The sequence below is a fragment of the Electrophorus electricus genome, chromosome 4 (genome assembly GCF_041902795.1).
Source record: "Electrophorus electricus isolate QZ-2024a chromosome 4, ASM4190279v1, whole genome shotgun sequence".
Classification (NCBI taxonomy): Eukaryota; Metazoa; Chordata; class Actinopteri; order Gymnotiformes; family Gymnotidae; genus Electrophorus; species Electrophorus electricus.
In genome coordinates, this window is record NC_137500.1 from 1437611 (window position 1) to 1457270 (window position 19660).

The 19660-nt window shown below is 40.3% G+C and overlaps 1 long non-coding RNA gene and 1 gene segment (V, D, J or C); one reads left to right on the forward strand and one right to left on the reverse strand.

The window, feature by feature from the left end:
- LOC118240937 (uncharacterized) overlaps positions 1 to 14544 on the forward strand; it is an 84030-nt gene extending 69486 nt beyond the window's left edge. Inside the window, exon 5 of the long non-coding RNA XR_004775719.2 lies at positions 14341 to 14544. This is a non-coding gene — a long non-coding RNA (uncharacterized LOC118240937). The remainder of the gene's footprint in view (positions 1 to 14340) is intronic.
- LOC145657598 (immunoglobulin kappa variable 1-39-like) lies at positions 5552 to 12906 on the reverse strand. The segment is given in 5 exon segments: positions 5552 to 5816; positions 6584 to 6592; positions 8623 to 8719; positions 12717 to 12725; positions 12879 to 12906. Coding segments are annotated over 5 exon segments (366 nt in total).
- Positions 14545 to 19660: the final 5116 nt, after the last annotated feature.

The window sequence follows — 19660 nt, forward strand, 5'->3', positions numbered from 1 at the left end:
ACTAGATAATAGTTTCAGTTCTTCATTTAATATCTGAACATTATCTAGAAAGGAAAACGAAATAATTGCCAATAACACAGTATCAAGATTGAATAAAAATTATTTTCTTTAGTAAGTAAGATTAGATAATGAATAAAAAATGTATTTAGCAAATGTCACAGAATGCTCCCCCTTCACGAGTCATGTGGTTTGGGGGGGAATTACGTTTGTTGTCACGCCCCCTACATGATGGCACGCACCTGTACGGGGTTCACGTTGAGTGTATGTCTGTTTATTTAAAGCCCTGTCAGTGTGGGCCTCATGGTTGGTCATTGTTAGTGTTAGTGTAATGTTAGTGTCCATGAGTGTGTAGCCGCTGTTAGTATAACCCAACGTTTGTACCATTTTATGTTGTCGTTGTTGTTTGTGTGTTCCTGTCTATTAGTGTTATTATGTGTGAGTGCCACGCATGTAGTTTATGTTTTATTTCATTAAATGTTTCACATCGTCAAGGGAGTCTGTGCGTCCTGCTCAACGCCCTGCGGCACTCGGGCCGTGACAGCAAATGAATGAATGAATGAACAATCACATACTTGAATGCTTCTGTCCATTTCAGTGTGAGATTGTAGGTATTTTATTATTTCTCTATTAGCAGTATAGCATTCTATACTAAGATCCTATACTAAGATAAGACTACAGTAACCCCGTAAGTGAAAACACAGACAATAAAACCCAGGGCCCAAACACAACGGCATCCACTCCCTACTTACCAGAGCACACAAATAGATACATAATATATACAAATACATACATACTATATACAAATAGATACATAATATATACAAATACATACCTACTATATACAAATAGATACATAATATATACAAATACATACATACTATATACAAATAGATACATAATATATACAAATACATACCTACTATATACAAATAGATAAATAATATATACAAATACATACCTACTATATACAAATAGATACATAATATATACAAATACATACCTACTATATACAAATAGATACATAATATATACAAATACATACCTACTATATACAAATAGGTAAATAATATATACAAATACATACCTACTATATACAAATAGATACATAATATATACAAATACATACCTACTATATACAAATAGATAAATAATATATACAAATTTACAACAGTGGCTAAGTTAGAGGGATCAAACAAGCTCAGAATCAGAGTAAGGGGAGAAAGAGACCAAGCACTGAATCAAATATCAAAACTGTCACTAGAACAACCAGATGTGCAAAATATCATCTTTCTCTTTCTTCTTCCTCCAAAACACTTCCTTATATCCCTCCTCTGGGCAGGGCCTTGCTTCAGGACTGGACAGTGAGTATGAAGATCTGTAGAGGAACTCTGGACTGGGTCTGGGGAAACTAACTGGAGAGAACAGAGCTCCACACACACATACATATGACACAGGGGGACACAGGACGTAACTACTGTCTCATGCTCTTCACCTGCAGGTCAACAGCATTAATGTGAGCAACTGTCCCCACTTTTACATCATAATGAGTTAAATGTAAATGTTGTGATAATCTTGTGTTCCTCAGTGTGGAGGTGCAGGTGTATCCAGTACAGTTCAGAAGCAGCCCTTCAGTCTCTGTTCTGTAATGGTGATTTAGATCAGTGGATGTGTGGAAGCACATGAACAGACAACACTCCAGTTGTCTGGTAGATGTGGGGACTCTTTAGGAGAAAGGACCTCCTGATGTGGGGACTCTTTAGGAGGAAAGACTTCCTCATATGGGGACTCTTTAGGAGGAAGGACTTCCTGATGTGGGGACTCTTTGGGAGAAAGTACCTCCTGATGTGGGGACTCTTTAGGAGGAAGGAATTCCTGATGTGGGGACTCTTTAGGAGAAAGGATTCCTGACCTGGGGACTCCTTAGGAGAAAGGACTTCCTCCTTCTCTGTGGTTTGTGTGGTTGAGCTGCTACAGGTATTCAGACTGTGATATATCTGTAGCGAAAACGCCTCAAGCGATCCACCATCGTCCCCGTCCCGAAGAAACCTCGACCCTCCGACCTCAATGACTACCGCCCTGTCGCCCTCACATCAGTGATGAAGTGCTTTGAAAAGCTAGTCAGAGACTTCATCACATCTTCACTGCCAACCTCCATGGACCCACTGCAGTTTGAATACCACCACAACGGCTCCACTGACGATGCAATTGCACATCTGCTCCACACTACATTGACTCACCTGGACAAAGGGAGGGGAAATTATGTTAAAATGCTGTTTGTCGACTACAGTTCAGCATTTAACACTATCATCCCCTCCCTACTCACTACTAAGTTGGGGGATCTAGGACTGCATACATCCCTGTGCTACTGGTTCTCCAACTTCTTAACAGACAGACCACAATCAGTACGGGTGGGCAACTGCGCCTCATCCACCCTCACCCTCAGCATTGGAGCTCCTCAGGGTTGTGTCCTAAACCCCTGTTCTACTCACTGTACACCTACAACTGCGCAGCCACTTCCAGCTCCACCATCATTCTCAAGTTTGCTGACGACACCGTTGTCATGGGTCTGATCTCGGACAACGACGAGAGGGCCTACCTGGAGGAGATTAAACACCTTGAAAACTGGTGCCAGGAAAATAATCTCCTCCTAAACGTCAGTAAGACAAAGGAGCTGATCGTGGATTGCAGCAAGAAGCAGGAGCGGCACTACCAACCTGTGAGGATCAGTGGAACCACGGTGGAGAGAGTAGATAGTTTCAGGTACCTTGGTGTTCACATCTCGCAGGACCTGTCCTGGTCCCGCCATACCAACTCCCTGGCAAAGAAGGCTCGTCAGCGTCTTTACCACCTCAAACGCCTAAGAGACTTCAGACTGCCCTCCAAAGTACTGCGGAACTTCTACACCTGCACTATGGAGAGCATCCTCACGGGGAACATCACAGTCTGGTTTGGGAATAGCACCAAGCAGGACAGACAAGCACTCCAAAGGGTAGTGCGTTCAGCAGAGCGCATCACTCACATGGAACTTCCTGACCTGCAGACCATCTACTACAAGCGGTGCCAGACCAAGGCCAGGAGGATTGTGAAGGACCCCACCCATCCCAACAATAGACTCTTCTCTCTGTTGAGGTCAGGGAGGCGCTTTCGCTCCCTGAAGACCAAGACAGAGAGGCTGAAGAGGAGTTTCTTCCCACAGGCCATTTGGGCCCTGAATCAGGGAAACTGATAAACTGTGGGGACCACCACCACCATGTAACATAACTGTATATCTGTATAACTATATATTTATATTCAATTACCTTGTTACACAACAACTGTAGATATGTTATTATACAAAATGGATCTGTACATTCTGTAGATTGTGTACATATATACACAACCATATACATTGTACATTGTGTATATAATCATAATATACATATATTGTACATACATTGTTAATATATTTTGTACATACATAGAATATATATATTTATCTTTGCATATATATATATTTCACATATAGAGAATATCTATATTTCTCTACGCACCCCTGTTTTCTTTTCCTCAGTTTGGACAGAGCACTCTCCACCATTTTACTACGAGTTATATCGTGTATGACTATGTATGTGACAAATAAACCAAACTTGAAACTTGATATGTATCCTTTTCATTATCACATTATCATTATGCATCTCACACACACACCTGTGTGTGCATGCGTGTGTGTGTGTGTGTGCCTGTGTGTAGGTGTTTTTTCTCCTTTAAGGAGTTTGTGTTTTGCCTCCATTTCCATGTATCCTGTGTTTTAATCTTTATGTATCTTTTGTGTGTAGTTTATGGTTGCTGTGGTTATGAGCTTTTGGGTCTTTAACTACTGTGGATTTCTCATGCTGAAGGTTTTTGTTGTTTGTTTATGTTTCTTTTGTTTACTTTGCTTCTGTTAGCTTTGGGATCACTGACTGTATTTCCAGTGTGTTACAGCAAGGTTTTGACCACTAGCTGCATAAATCCTTGTACATGTTGTATAACTCCAGGTGAGGTCTGAACCATACTGTGAATTTGTGGTCCTGGAATATGATTAATCTGTGTGTGTGTGTGTGTGTGTGTGTGTGTGTGTGTGTGTGTGTGTGTGTGTGTGTGTGTTATATTGGGCAACTACATATTCCCTTCATTTTCATTTTTTCAAGTTTTAGCATGACTATAGATCTCTGCATGTTTGCTGAGACATTTCTTACTGTATTATTATGTTATTTCATTACGCAGGAAAATTCTTATTATTATGCCAAAGAGGTGAGATTCATCTTGGGAAAACTAGTTTTATGTTCTCCTGTGCAGTTTTAGTCTGTTTGTGTTAATATTTGGAAGAAAGCAAGTGAGGTTTGCTGCCTACATTTACCTGATGGTTTTATCCAAAGTGAATTATGACTGACTACAACTTAAGCAATTGAGAGCAACTTGGCAGTGGTGGGGCTTGAATCAACAACCTTCCAATTACAAGTTAAGCACCTTAACTACTGAGCTACCACTGCCCCGCCTTTTAATGAAATTAAACAAAAGGGATATTTAACAAAAAGAGAAACCTGCCCAGTACTGTAATGGTTTGTAGTTGATGCATTGAACTGAGTGCAGAATTAGCAGCTAAAAAGCAGCTATTATCAGCTAATAAGCAGATATCAGACCAATTTCTGAGTCTACAACTGAAGGAGGTTTCTGTGCACAACTATGACTACCATGCAGATGTTTGGGTAGTTTACACTCTGACACTTGGAAGTCAGAGGGTTACACCACTGAGATCTCCATCCAGAAGATCACAGTCTAATTATTAGTACTGTTGTATGTTTCTATAGGTTTCATGACAATAGGTGTTACTAATCTTAATATAGCAAATTATTATATTATAAACTGGGGACAGGCACCAGAAAACTGGAGTGAGGCAGGAGTAAACTGGAGTGAGACAGGGGTAAACTGGAGAGAGACACAGGGGTAAACTGGAGAGTGAGACAGGAGTAAACTGGAGAGAGGCAGGAGTAAACTGGAGAGAGACACAGGGGTAAACTGGAGTGAGGCAGGGGTAAATTGGAGAGAGACACAGGGGTAAACTGGAGAGAGACACAGGGGTAAACTGGACACAACAGAGGAAACTGGAAGGAGCTCCATCAGCAGATTGATGACTTCTCCAGAGGAATAATAAAAATGGTGTATAATTTTTTTCAGCTGCAGCTGTCTGAACGGATTAAAGACTCAGTCAGATCTTGAAGGCCTGAAGAGGAACCAGATACACTGATCCTGGATCAGCTCATGGACATAGATAATATGCTCAACCCTCTACATACAGCTTGTACAGTTTTTCAGATGTAATACCAAACACATACAAAATAAAAGTCAATTCTAACATTGTACTGTCGTGAGTCAGTGTGTTGTGGTTCCTAGAAGAATGATTTTCTATAGATGTGTGTTGTTCAGTAGTGAGTGAGTGTGATGGGGCATCTCTCCTCCACAGAGTGTGTCATTGTTCTGTATCACATCCTCCCCCTCAACACCTGCAGTAGGTCCCAGCTGCAGCAGTGCAGTCTCTGTGCAGTCTGACTGAGGGAGGTTTTTGTATGACTCTCTAACCCTGTGTGAACACAGGACCACTATGGTAACTCTGACAGTAAAAATCTCCTGCATCTTCAGTCTGGACTCCTCTGATTGTCAGAGTGAAGTCAGATCCAGATTCACTACCACTGAAATGAGCTGGAGTTCCTGATTGTAAGCTAGTAGCCAAGTAGATCAGGAGTTTAGGAGCTTCTCCAGATTTCTGCAGGTACCAGTGTAAATAATGTCCATAGCTGCTGTGATAATACACTGCAGGGTTGGTTCTACAGCTGATGGTGACTGTGTCACCTGGAAGAGCAGATTCCAGCCTTCGTGTTTCCTAGCCTCTGTTCTAGCCTGCTTCCCCTGTTTGCCTTTGTGTGTGTTTGTTTTGTCATGTATTCTCATGCTCTTCGTGTTGACTCTATGACCCTGGACTACTACAACGACTCTGATTTTGGATTTGCCCTTAATAAATCTCGCTCTTCCCCGCACTGGTGTCCGCTTCACTACCGCTCAGCATTACAATAACAGTAAACTAATTTTTATTTGTGGGTTTGGTATTTTTGAAATTCTCAGAGGGATTGTTTTATTATTGTTAGGTTGCATACAAATCAGAAGCAAAGATCAGACACGGGTACTCTATATCTGACCATCAGACGTGCAGAACAAACTTACTAATTTTAATGCAGTTAGAATTGTGAGCCTGTGTGTTATGTACAATTACTGTAGCATGAAAGAGGTTTATGTGCAGTGACTTTATTGGAATCGCTGTAGAGGACTTTTAATATTAAACATTGTCAAATAATTATTCTGAAATTCAATGCATTAATTACATTATTCTCATAGATAGATAGATAGATAGATAGATAGATAGATAGATAGATAGATAGATAGATAGACATTTATTGTCATTGTACACAGCAAACCTACTAATTGTTGTAGCACATAGTTTATTGCATTTAATGTTAATAATCGGTATAGTACTTGTGCTCATTCTGTAACTCTCTCAAGGTTTTAGCACTGACTGTATCTAGCGATATCTTAGTTCAATGGTACCTTGGACTATAACCTACTGTACTGGTTAGGTTGCACTTTCTGAATAGATGAGAAAATACTTTTGTAAGTCGCTCTGGATAAGAGCAGAAATGTAATTACAGTGCAATGAAATGCAGTTTGGAATTTACCAGAAAGTGCATGACATTTAAATGCACCTTAATGAATTTGAATCTAACATAGTGAATGTGCACATTTTTAAAGTTTTTATCCCTGACCCAGACACTTGACACACTGACCAGATAGTGAAAATCCGAGTGATGTTTTAAGTAAATGCAATTTACCTAAATGTAAATGTAATTCTGGTAAAGTAACTAAAGTATTTCTTTTATAGTGCTGTTTACCTGTATTGGTAAAATGTATCATAGATTTTAATGTGAAACATGATTTTTATGTTGTTTTATCAATGGGAAATCATACATATTTAGAGTCTATGGCTACAGTACCATTATTCTGTAGTTGACTGCAGCAGTTGCATTGACACTTATTCTGTTAAACTGTGCAGTACATATTCTAGATAAGAATAAGCCATAAAAGCGCTTTGAGGCTCCTATCAGTGTACAAGAATACAAGACCTGCTATGATGGTCCCAGCAGCACCCTCGCCCTTAGCAAAGAATCCTGGGAAGAAGTGGAGGAGGAGTGGAGCTGTACGATCTCAAAATCAGTTGGTGGCTTTAAGTGAAAAAACTGTATGAATAACGTAAGTAGATCATTTGAAGAAATGTCCTGTTTGTCTGCCATGCGCTATAATAGCTGCAAGAGTTTTGGTGGCTGGACCAATCAGCATGCAGGAGTCTGCCTGTGTCCAGATATAGCACGTATCTGTAAGACTTGACTGGGGGTGCTCACATGTTCTCTCTCAAGGTTGTTACATAAACTAAGTCAACAGTCTATATGGAGTTTTCATCGTCATTTTGTTACAATGACTTTACAACGTATAAATTCATTACACCTCTTATGAGGAAACACTGATCTGCAGTTTGTTGTGCTTGAGTGAGTTTGGCTAATAAAAGATGAACATCTGGTAAAGTTTTGTTTTATTTTAGGAAGGAACTAACTACTCAAGCCTGTTAATGCAAATCTGCTTCACCCCACTGCTCTCTCTCTCTCTCTTTCTCTCTCTCTCTTTCTCTCTCTCTCTCTCTCTCTCTCTCACACACACACACACACACACACACACACACACACACACACACACACACACACTCCTGTCCTTCCTGTAGTTGTGAGAGTGAAGCTGCTGCATCAGTAATGTCCTTTTAGCAAATCTCCAGCTGGTTAACTGTTACCTGCTCCTGTTATCAGGAGTTTAACCTGGAGACTGAGAGACACTGGCAGGAGCAGAGACACTATTGCTGTGGTTCTGTGTGTCTCCATGAATCCTGATATGTGCATCATTCTTAGAGGTGATATCAACATAAAATATGTCATGAAAAGGTTTTGTGAAAAGATGGTAAATACTTTGGGGTTCTGCAATAGACAATATGTACCCATAATATGTTTAACAGACTGCACCAGTCTCCAGTTCAGCAAATGTGCCGCTAACACATGGGCAGTAGCACAGCGGTGAGATTCAGCGCCATGTAATTAGTCTTCGCATAACACTGGATACATTCTATCTTCATTTGTCAGTTTGTGTGTTTAGTTGAAAGTCTATTGTGGTTCCTCTTCTCCATAGAGTGTGTCATTGTGCTGTATCACATCCTCCCCCTCAACACCTGCAGCAGTGCAGTCTCTGTGCAGTCTGACTGAGGGAGGTTTTTGTACGACTCTCTAACACTGTGTGAACACCCAGCTATCACTGATCTCATGGCAACTCTGACAGTAATAATCTCCTGCATCTTCAGTCTGGACTCCTCTGATGCTCAGAGTGAAGTCAGATCCAGATCCACTACCACTGAAACGATCTGGAATTCCTGACTCTAAGCTAGTAGCCCCGTAGATCAGGAGTTTAGGAGCTTCTCCAGGTTTCTGCAGGTACCAGTTTAGACAGTCATCATCATACACTGCAGGGTTTGTTCTACAGCTGATGGTGACTGTGTCTCCTGGAAGAGCAGATTTCACTGCAGGAGTCTGAGTCACAGTCACCTGACATATGGATTCTGGAGAAAAAAACAATGAATATGAAGTCATTATGAATCATGACAGAACATCAGAGAATTACAATGGCCTGACATTTGGATTCAGGATGAAAGAAAATGCAGGAATAAGAAAGGGAATATGTCCATCTACGATTAAAATATTTAATCATTCACTGACTTTAAGTGATTTTATCTGATTTAATTCGTTCAACTTATTTAAATCCTACCTTGAGTCCAGAGGACCAGTGTGCAGATGAAGATGGGGATCAAAGTCATGGTTGCTGTGGGTGAAGTTGCTGGGGCAGGCAGCTCTCAGTCATGAAGTGTTAAACTCACAGGACTATAAACACTCCCAGAGCACTGAAGCAGGTGCTGCACATGCAAAGTTACCTCCCTGTATTAATACACGTCTACCAAATACTCTCTGTGGCCTCTCTGTATTATTACACATCTACCAAATACTCTCTGTGGCTTCTCTGTATTAATATATGTCTACCAAATACTCTCTGTGGCGTCTCTGTATTAGTTTTTTATGTTTCTTTACACACTATGATTAAAAATAACTTACAGTTAGTGAAACCTGACACTCAGAAAGCAAAGCAGAACTATAAGCAAACGTCTCAGCCTGAGACTTTAATCAAATCACTACACACACACAAACCACTTCTACTAAACACACTTCTCTACATTAGACACAGAAATCTAACACGATGTCACTTCTACTAGTTTATCTGTCTTTAAGTAAAAGACCTGCAGTATAAATATATGGAAGTATGTAATGTATTCATGTGTTCACCTCAGTATTATTTGCTGCACGCAACCTTTTTACAAGTACGTTTCTATCAGGTCAACACAATGTTGTCTGGACTTCACCTGACAAATGTAAGAAGAGTGAAAAACATCACTGGCCACAGAGCTATTTTGAATGTCCAGGGCCAGCGTGGTGGTAACATCACAATGTGGCTACAATCACACAGAATGGAGTCCATTGCCATGGCAACCTGGGTCCTTACAACAACACAGTCTTGGAAAAGTAATTAAAGATTTAAAAATGATCCATTTCTGAAATATGAAGCTTAGGGTTGTGTGTGTGTGTGTGTGTGTGTGTGTGTGTGTGTGTGTGTGTGTGTGTGTGTGTGTGTGTGTGTGTATGTAGTCGCTATAAAGTCAAAGAGGTTTTTGAATGACAGCTTCATTAGAATGTATCACTATGGGTGACTTGTGGATGAGGCACTAAACTCAGTGAGTGGTAAACTGGACTGTGGACGTCTCAGAGGTGCAGGAGGGAGTTCTGACCAGTGCAGGAGAGCAGAATGCAGCAGCTCTGTCTGTATTCTGTTCTGTGTCCTGGCATTTCTGTTACTTCCACAGAAATAAAGCTTCATTTTGGACATTGTCTGCTCTTTTATAAGAAATTAAGATCTTTATTAATGTTAACAGACAGTTTCTTGTGCCTGAGCTTATCTAAACAGATCAGAACATCTGGTGAAAGTGTGGCTCTATTCTGGGAGAAAGAGAATCACCTAGCCATGGTAATGAAAATCTGAGTTACACCCCACTGCTCGCTCTCTCTCTCTCTCTCTCTCTCTCTCTATTCCTGCTGAGGTGGATTATGTCGCTCCCTGCTGTCCAGTTTGATGGATTACTCTCCCTGCAGCTACACCAACACCACCTAACATTCATTCCTCTTGTGGTGGTGAGTGTATCATTACCCTGATTAAATGAACAAATAAGAAAAACCAAACGCCTCATTCCTAGCAAAGAGAACAAGTTTATGCCCCCATAATGGCACACTCCATTTTCCTACACTCACCTCACTGTTTACACTTCCTGTTTACACTTCATTTTTTCAAGTCAGCTGTATACATGTGTATCTCTCTAAATGTTTATATTTCTATTTCCATTCTATTTCTATTATATTATTTTATTATTTTTATTGATGCTGTGAGCTACCTGTTTTGTTGTACAAGTACAATGATAATAAAGTCTTTTCTGACCTTATCATATCATAGACCAGCGCCCTCCAAACAGAACACGTTTCTTTATTAGTTATCGATTCCCCCTCTTGTCACGGTAGGCTGGTTGTCCAGCAGGAGGGACACACCTACTCCTGCCCAGGACCGCACTACACTACACTACACTACACTACACAATACACTACACACTACACTACACTACACACTACACTACACTACACTACACACTAAATTTGCATAATTTTCCATATCTGCCACTTCCCCCAAACACATCCAATTCAGACATGTTTGTTGTCTGACAGTTACTTTTTTAGTTTTGCTTTGAGGCTTTTACAAGTAATGTAAATATCACAACCAACACCTTTCTGTAAGTACATGCCATAAATGTGCTTTACAGATGTATATGCTAGTGAGAGCTCTTTAATCAGGTTTTAAAGTACACACACTGCTGAAACACACACATACACGTTTGTGCGAGCTCTTTAACCAGGTGATACACACACACACACACACACACACATGCTAGTAGAGCTGTTTAACCAGGTGATACACACACATACACATGCTATTTAAGAGTTCTTCAACAAGGTGATTTGCACACACACACACACACACACACACACACACACACACACATGTGAGAGAGTTCTATAACCAGGTGCTTCACACACAGTTCAGGATCAAACTGACTTTGGTGTAAGCATCATGGTCTCATGCATCTGCTAGAGTTGTCATTGTTTCTGTCAGCTCTCAGGTTGTTCCAGCACAGTGGACAGAGGGAAGGAAGCTCTACTGCACAGCTCTAGGAATGTACCACAGTGCTCAGGCAGTCAGGGGTGCTGCTAGTGGAGCTCTTGGACTGGACCACAGTGCTCAGATGGCTGGGGGTGCTGCTAGTGGGACTTTTTTGTTGGCTTTGAGAGAGCTACTGGAGAATAACAATTAGTGTGTGTTTCTAGGATGAGGAGAGCAGATGTGCTGATTTCTCTCCCTCCTGTGGCCAGACTGTGTAGTGACAGGCAGTGTAAAATGGGATCCGCTATACCAGTATTCTTCAGTCCTTGAGGTTATGTGTTTTATGTTGTTCAGTGTTTTCAGTACTCTAGCACTCACATGTGTGCGCGCACACACACACACATACACAGACACACACACAGACATTTACATTTACATGTCTGACAGTTGGCAGACGCTCTTATCCAGAGCAACTTACAAAAGTGCTTTGTAATTTACTCATAGAGCACATCCTAGTACAGTACAGTAGAGTCCAATATACCAATGAACTAGAATGCGGTAGAATACAGGTATCAGTGCTGATACCTAGAAATGTGAAACAAACAATAACAAACAATATCAAGCTATACGTGTTAGAGTTTCAGTTACCCAACAGGTTCAGAATCAATGGTCATTTAAATATTCTACAAATGGATAATTCTTCAATTATTATTAACAAAGCATCTTAGCTACAAGTAATGTGCTGATAATGGTACCTGGAAAACTGTGAATATTATGGCTTTATGATTCTTCAGAGTTAAGTGTGTTCAGTACTGAGTCAGTGTGTTCAGTAGTGAGTCAGTGTGTTGTGGTTCCTCTCCTCCACAGAGTGTGTTATTGTGCTGTATCACATCCTCCCCCTCTACACCTGCAGTAGGTCCCAGCTGCAGCAGTGCAGTCTCTGTGCAGTCTGACTGAGGGAGGTTTTTGTACGACTCTCTAACACTGTGTGAACAGCCAGTTACCACCAATGCTGTGTAAACTCTGACAGTAATAATCTCCTGCATCTTCAGTCTGGACTCCTCTGATGGTCAGAGTGAAGTCAGATCCAGATCCACTACCACTGAAACGAGCTGGAGTTCCTGACTGTAAGCTAGTAGCCCTGTAGATCAGGCGTTTAGGAACTTCTCCAGGTTTCTGCAGGTACCAGGCTAAAATATGACCATAGCTGCTGTGATAATACACTGCAGGGCTTGTTCTACAGCTGATGGTGACTGTGTCTCCTGGAAGAGCAGATTTCACTGAATCCTGAGTCACTGTTACCTGACCTCTGGATCCTAAAAAAATGAATACAAAACACAAAAAAGTTAACAATTAACTGTACATATGCTATTATATAGTAGTACTAACCCTGTGAATAGTTTTTTAAATAAGAATAGTAGATCTGTGTCACAGTGATAGTTCACCACAGAGGTAAAGCAGTGAGTTACCTTGAGTCCTCCCTCCCAGGATGAACATTACAGCTCTAAGTGCCCCCTCTCACACTGTGGCACAAGAATGAGACATTCTGTTTTCCCTTTACTGATGGGCTCATGAATATTTTAAAGAGCTCTGCTCTGATTGGCTGTAGTTAGCTACAGAGTTGATATTTTTAACAACCAAATTAGTTATCTTCTGAGTTGTCTTGTTGATGAAATATGAATTAAAATTTACCTGACAGGAATTGACAAAGAATCATCTTCTATTGTGGATTTAAATGACAGCTTTAAATGGCAGGAAAATAAATTGAACTTCTGTGTAAATAAGATAGATGGACATTACTATTTAACTGCTATTTTTTACTATTTTAACATTACTAATATTAGCTACTCGCTTTTGATCTCGACAACAACATGAAGTAAATTAACGTTGTCAGCTCACTATGAAACTGTCTATTTAAGATGATCTGACTTAAAGCAACAAAATGTGTAAAAGAATCACACAGCAGGGCTGGCTGCTTACAGGTTGTGGTTGAGATCATGATGCCAAAAAAACTGGAACTGCCTCTCTCTTCAGTGTCATACACCGAGTGACGCTGCTCCATATTGTACTGGCACTTTTGTAAATCACTCACACATTTATGTTTTTAAATGACAAAAATGTAAATATAATACTTAAATGCTTGGAAAATTCTCTGGAGTAAAATCTGCAGAGTAAACGAACAAATTTGAATGAAAGTTGTCTGGAATCCTGTTAAATATGAAAACAACAAAGCCCATTAACAGTGTGGTTCCTTGAGAAGGGTGTGACATCATCATCAGAGCCTGGAATGGTACATTTTTGTATGTAATCTGCCATTTTCATTGTTGGTCTGTTGTCATTGTTTTGTTCTTCACAACACCTGCAGAACTGCTGAAGCTTTGACTGTGCAGGTCGATGGTAATGTCACCTGGGCTAGAATGTGGGCTGGTGTATGCAAATTTTAGGAGCATAAATATTCATGAGTCAAGACTGTTGTGCAATATTCTAAGATTTTGGAATTGGCTCATTTTACGACCTTGTTTTGCTTATATGCGATTTGTATTTGAAAGAGGAGTAAACAGTGTTTGAGATTCACAGTATGTCAGTTCGATGTACCAAACACTACTTATTCAACTTAGATGAATGACTTTTTCCATTGTATAAGACTGTGCATAGTAGACAACAAGCGTCTGTACTCTACACAGGCTGCTACTCATCTGCTCTTCCATGGTGAGATCTTCTCTACCCATAGCAGGTTACATCCCTGTAACAATGTTGGCCCAGAGTCACTGTGAAGATCCAACTACAGTTTATTACAAAATGAGACCAACATGAATGATAAGCCAAACAGTGCAAGGAGGGAAGTTTACCTCTGTTTTAATTACATGATCAGCAGGCTCTTGTAATAAGGTATTGTTATGTCCGCCTGTATATCTGCCTTCTGTGTTCCAGGTTTTGCCTCTTCCTCTCTGGTGTCCCCCATCCTGATCCACACCCATCCTGATCCACACCCATCCTGATCCACACCCGGTTTTCCAGTGAGCAGAGGATCAAAATAAAAGGACGAGGAAGAGACAAAGGGCTTGGCTTGAGGGCTCATGGGAGAAGAGTTTGGTGTTGTTGGTTTTGACTTGTCGCTACATTTTTGAGCTTGTGTTTGTGTATGACTTTGGATTTTCTCCTTGATTTACGGTTGGTTTTGCCCCTTTGGTTGATTGCTGGATAATATAGTTTCTTGTATCTTGTATGTATGTCTTGTCCTGTCCATAGTTACACACTGGTGGCAGGGAGGGCTGCCATTGTGTTTGGGTGTGGCTTTATCTTTGTTCTAACAGTGTAGTCAGTGTCAGTTTCTTTTTGTTAGCTTAGTCGGTCGTCGTTTTGTTTCTAGTGTGGTTTTGTTTGTTGTGTTGGCCTTGGTCACTCCTGATGCGATTGCACCAGTTTCTTGTCTTTAAACACCAAAAACATTTAAATACACTAGATGTTTGCTGTCATCTTTGTCTGGTTATTCATTCCATTACTCATTTCTACTGTAGTAATACTCAAAACCCTCCCAGCCTAGACGGGGTCGTAACAGTATTTATTGTTTCTTTCTATTGGTTTCTGTAGTGCAATGTGACCTTTGCTATTTCTGTTCAATACATTGTAGGACAAACAGTAAACACAGAAGAATATATCAGGAAAACTCTATATATTTGGCCAGGTGTGGGTAAGAGTCTGATGTGTTTTGTAAATGTGGCTCTTCATTCAGTTCTCTGCACATTTGGAGATCACTGGCTCTCTGCCTCTGAGAAGAAGATGAGCAATGTGTGAGACAACTGCAGTTCCTCCCTCAGTACAGCTGGCTCTTCATCTGGCTCTGGGCTGATTGGAGATCAGTGGATTGGGTGAGTTCAGGAGTGTCTCTGTGATGAGCTTCACCTGGGTCTCATCAGCTCTGTTGTGGGAGCTGTCCAGGGTTCTGAAGCACATGGAGTTCTGTGTTGCTGAAACAGATGTTACGACCCAGTCTAAGTAGGGTCAGTGACAGAAATGATTAAATGATTAATTAAATGACAACAATTAAACAATAAACAAAAACACATTGACCACATTTACATTTCGTATATTTTTATGCATCAAAGCTGGACATGCAGCTATCAAGTGCGCTCTTTCGTGACAGTAAAAACACTCCTGTTTCCCGGGGACTTCACTGGTTTTCTGTGAGGTAACGGGACTGCATTTACAACCAGATACATTGATCCTGGATCAGCTTGTATACTTGGATAATATGTTTAACCCACTGAAATCTCAGGGCATTGCCTCTGTTTTTGCATATTTTCTTAAATTCAGTTTTAAGCTTCTTAATTATATTTTCATTTACTTATATTAGAGCAAAATTGAGTATTTTCAATGTATGCTACTTTTCCTGATCAAGTTCTTAATACAATGACTCAGGCAGTCTGGACGTTCAGATCGTTGTAGTGTTTTGTCAAGAACCAGTGGAGGGCAGTCTCACATTATTCAATGCATCTTAATTTTTTTTGTTTACAGTGTCACTCTCTGTGACTGTTTTGTTGATTTTTTGTCTGGTTTCATATTTGATTGTACTGAAGATGCTGCCAAACAAAAACAAGGTATTAAATATACAAAGATTTTATTGGATCATTATTCGGTTGTTTAGCAGAAATTCACAGTACATTTACAATGTTCAGATAGAATGCTTTCATTAGTCCTCCTACTTTTCTCAGCATTGATCATTGATTCTGTAAAGTTATATTGATACGTCCAAAAAAAATTGTATCAAAAGGTTATTTTATATTAATTTTCCATAAACTTTTTAATGTACAGTTATTTCGATAATACCAATTAAGATTAATTTTAACATTCGAAAAACGAGCAAACGGAAAAATATGAGCTGCAAGAAAATTAGTTAATTTATTTTTAATGCCTAGATATTTTCTTGCATATTTTAAAAAGTAAAAATTGTAGCAGTTCACTATTGTTTTGAAAAAGGCTTTCTAAAACGCAAAGAGGGAGAGCGGCTTCTTTAGTGCAGGAGGTTTTTGTACGACCACTGAACGACTTCATATCACTGTGGTACACTTTTGGTGGCGGCACAAAACTCTCAATTGGACGTAAGTAACTTTCACTGCTTATACAAAAGTTGGTATTTTCTGAAATCATAATCGACATGTTTGATGTTTGATAATAATGCAGACTTAAAAACTTGTTGCGGTTGCATTTAATGTGGTTTACGGGGCAACAGCTATTACGACGTAATTTATCTAATAATAAAATATATGTGTGTATTTTATTTTATTATTTTAAAAATCTAAAAAGCTTTTGGGTAAGTCCTTTATGAGTTTTCCAAAGCATTAATATCGAAGCTACATATTACGCGGTAAATAGTGGCGAGAGCGGCATGTTTAGATCAGGAGGTTTTTGTACAGACAGTAAACGAGATTGTAGCTCTGTGGTGGACTTTCGGTGGTGGAACAAAACTATCAGTTGGACGTAAGTAGACTTTAAATTTTCTTCACAACTATCCACACATGTAACGTTGCGTCAGTATGCACGGTGGTTTTGTAAACCACACACACACACACACACACACACACACACACACACACACACACACACACCTTCTATTCAACACACTTCTCTACATTAGACATATAAATCTAACATGACTTCATTTCAAAACCTCCCACCTGTGAACCAACTGATCAAACACAGCTGTCAAATGTACTTGGGATGATTAACTGGGATGATTACTTGAGTGATTAATTGTGAACTCACCAATCAGGTCTAAGCACTATAAAATGCAACTGGTGACTTTATCTGTCTTTAAGTAAAAGACCTGCAGCATAAATATACCAAAGTATGTAATGTATTCATGTGATGTGTTCTCCTCAGTATTGCTTGCTGCACGCAACCTTTTTACATGTACGTTTCTATCAGGTCAACGCATTGTTATCTGGACTTAACCTGACAAATGTAAGAAGTGGGAGAAACATCACTGGCCATAGAAATATTTTTGAATGTCCAGGGCCAACGTGGTGGTAACATCACAATGTAGCTGTGATCACACAGAATGGAGTCCTCCATCGCCATGGCAACTTGGGTCCTTACAACATCACAGTCTAAACACACACATTAGACAGAATACACACCATCTTCAGAGTCCACACTCACGTTAGACAGACTACACACCATCATCACAGCAGGAGACCAAGTGGATGCAGAGCAGATGAAACACATTGTCATTGTCATGTTATTGGATAAATTATTTTGCAAATCAACTGAGGTATTCTGCACCTTTTTGACAATACAAAACATACTAGATTATTAACATTCATTAAATATTAGTTTAGGTGGAGATGGGAAAAATAATTAAAGATTAAAGATAAAATATGAAGCTTAGTTGTGTGTGTGTGTGTGTGTGTGTGTGTGTGTGGTCACTATAAAGTCAAAGCGGTTTTTGAATGACAGCTTCATTAGAATGTATCTCTATGGTTGACTTGTGGATGAGGCACTAAACTCGGTGAGTGGTAAGCTGGACTGTGGACGTCTCAGAGGTGCAGGAGGGAGTTCTGACCAGTGCAGGAGAACAGAATGCAGCAGCTCTGTTTGTGTCCTGGCATTTCTGTTACTTCCACTGAAATAAAGCTTCATTTTGGACATTGTCTGCTCTTTTGTAAGAGACAAACATCTTTATTAATGTTACCAGACAGTTTCTTGTGCCTGAGTGAGCTTATCTGAACAGACCAGAACATCTGGTGAAATTGTGGCTCTATTCTGGGAGAAAGAGAATCACTCAGCCCTGGTAATGCAAATCTGAGTTACACCCCACTGCTCTCTCTCTCTTGCTCTCTCTCTCTCTCTCTCTCTCTCTCTCTCTCTCACTCGCTCGATCTCTCTCTCTCTCTCTCTCTCTCTCTCTCTCTCTCTCTCTCTCTCTCTCTAGTCCTGCTGAGGTGGACTATGTCGCCCCCTGCTGTCCAGGTTGGTGGCTCACTCTCCCTGCAGCTACACTAACACCACCTAACATTCATTCCTCTTGTGCTGGTGAGTGTATCATTAGCCTGATTAAATGAACTAAATAAGAAAAACCTTATTCTTAGTAAAGAGAACATGTTTAACAACACCCTCCATATTCCTACACTCACCTCACTGTTTACACTTCTTGTTCACACATCATTTTTGCACTTTCCATGTCTGCTGTATACATATGAAGCCCTGCAAATGTTTATTTTTAAATTGCCATTCTATTCCTATTATATTATTTTATTATTTTTATTGATGCTGTGAGCTACCTGTTTTCTTGTACAAGTACAATGATAATAAAGTCTTTTCTGATCTTATCATATCATAGACCAGCGCCCTCCATACAGAACACGTTTCTTTATTAGTTATCGATTCCCCCTCTTGTCACGGTAGGCTGGTTGTCCAGCAGGAGGGACACACCTACTCCTGCCCAGGACCGCACTACACTACACTACACTACACACTACACTACACACTACATTACACTACACTACACTACACACTACACTACACTACACTACACTACACACTACACTACACTACACTACACACACTACACTACACTACTCACTACACACCTCTCATCCCATCAGTTGAGGACTACCCTGGTTACACACTCACCACCCCCTCATTTACTGGCAGAGCAACAACATTCTTGAATGTTCACCCCATTGCCACATCACTGCCTCACCTCAGTGGTCCTGCCCTCCCAGTTCACCTCCATCAAGAGTCCAGCGCTGAGTCTGACATCTCCATCCCAGCTCCCTATCAAGACCTCACTGAGGTATTCAGCCCAGTAAAGGCCACACAGCTTCCTCCACACAGAAAAACCGACTGCTCCGTCAAACTACTGGATAAAACCTGCCCTCAGTGTAAGGTTTACCCTTTATCTCAGTAGGAAAACCGAGTGATGGAGCAGTATATTCAGCAGGCCTTAGAGCAGGAGTACATTTACCCCTCCACCTCCACCTCAGTGTCTTCTACGTATAGAAGGACAGCAGGCTGAAGGCTTGAAGGGACCACAGATTTCCTAATGCCCTCCTGGTGAAATATCCTCATTGCTGCTTTTTTGCATAATTCGTGAAATTGATTTGTAATACAATAGTCATGACTTTTGTTTGAGAAACTTAAATGTCAAATAGCAAAGGTTTACATTGTAGACGTTTTAGTGTGAAAGGTAGTTTAGTATATGGATGGACTGACATGTTTTGGCTATGCTGAATACTGTACTGTGCAGATG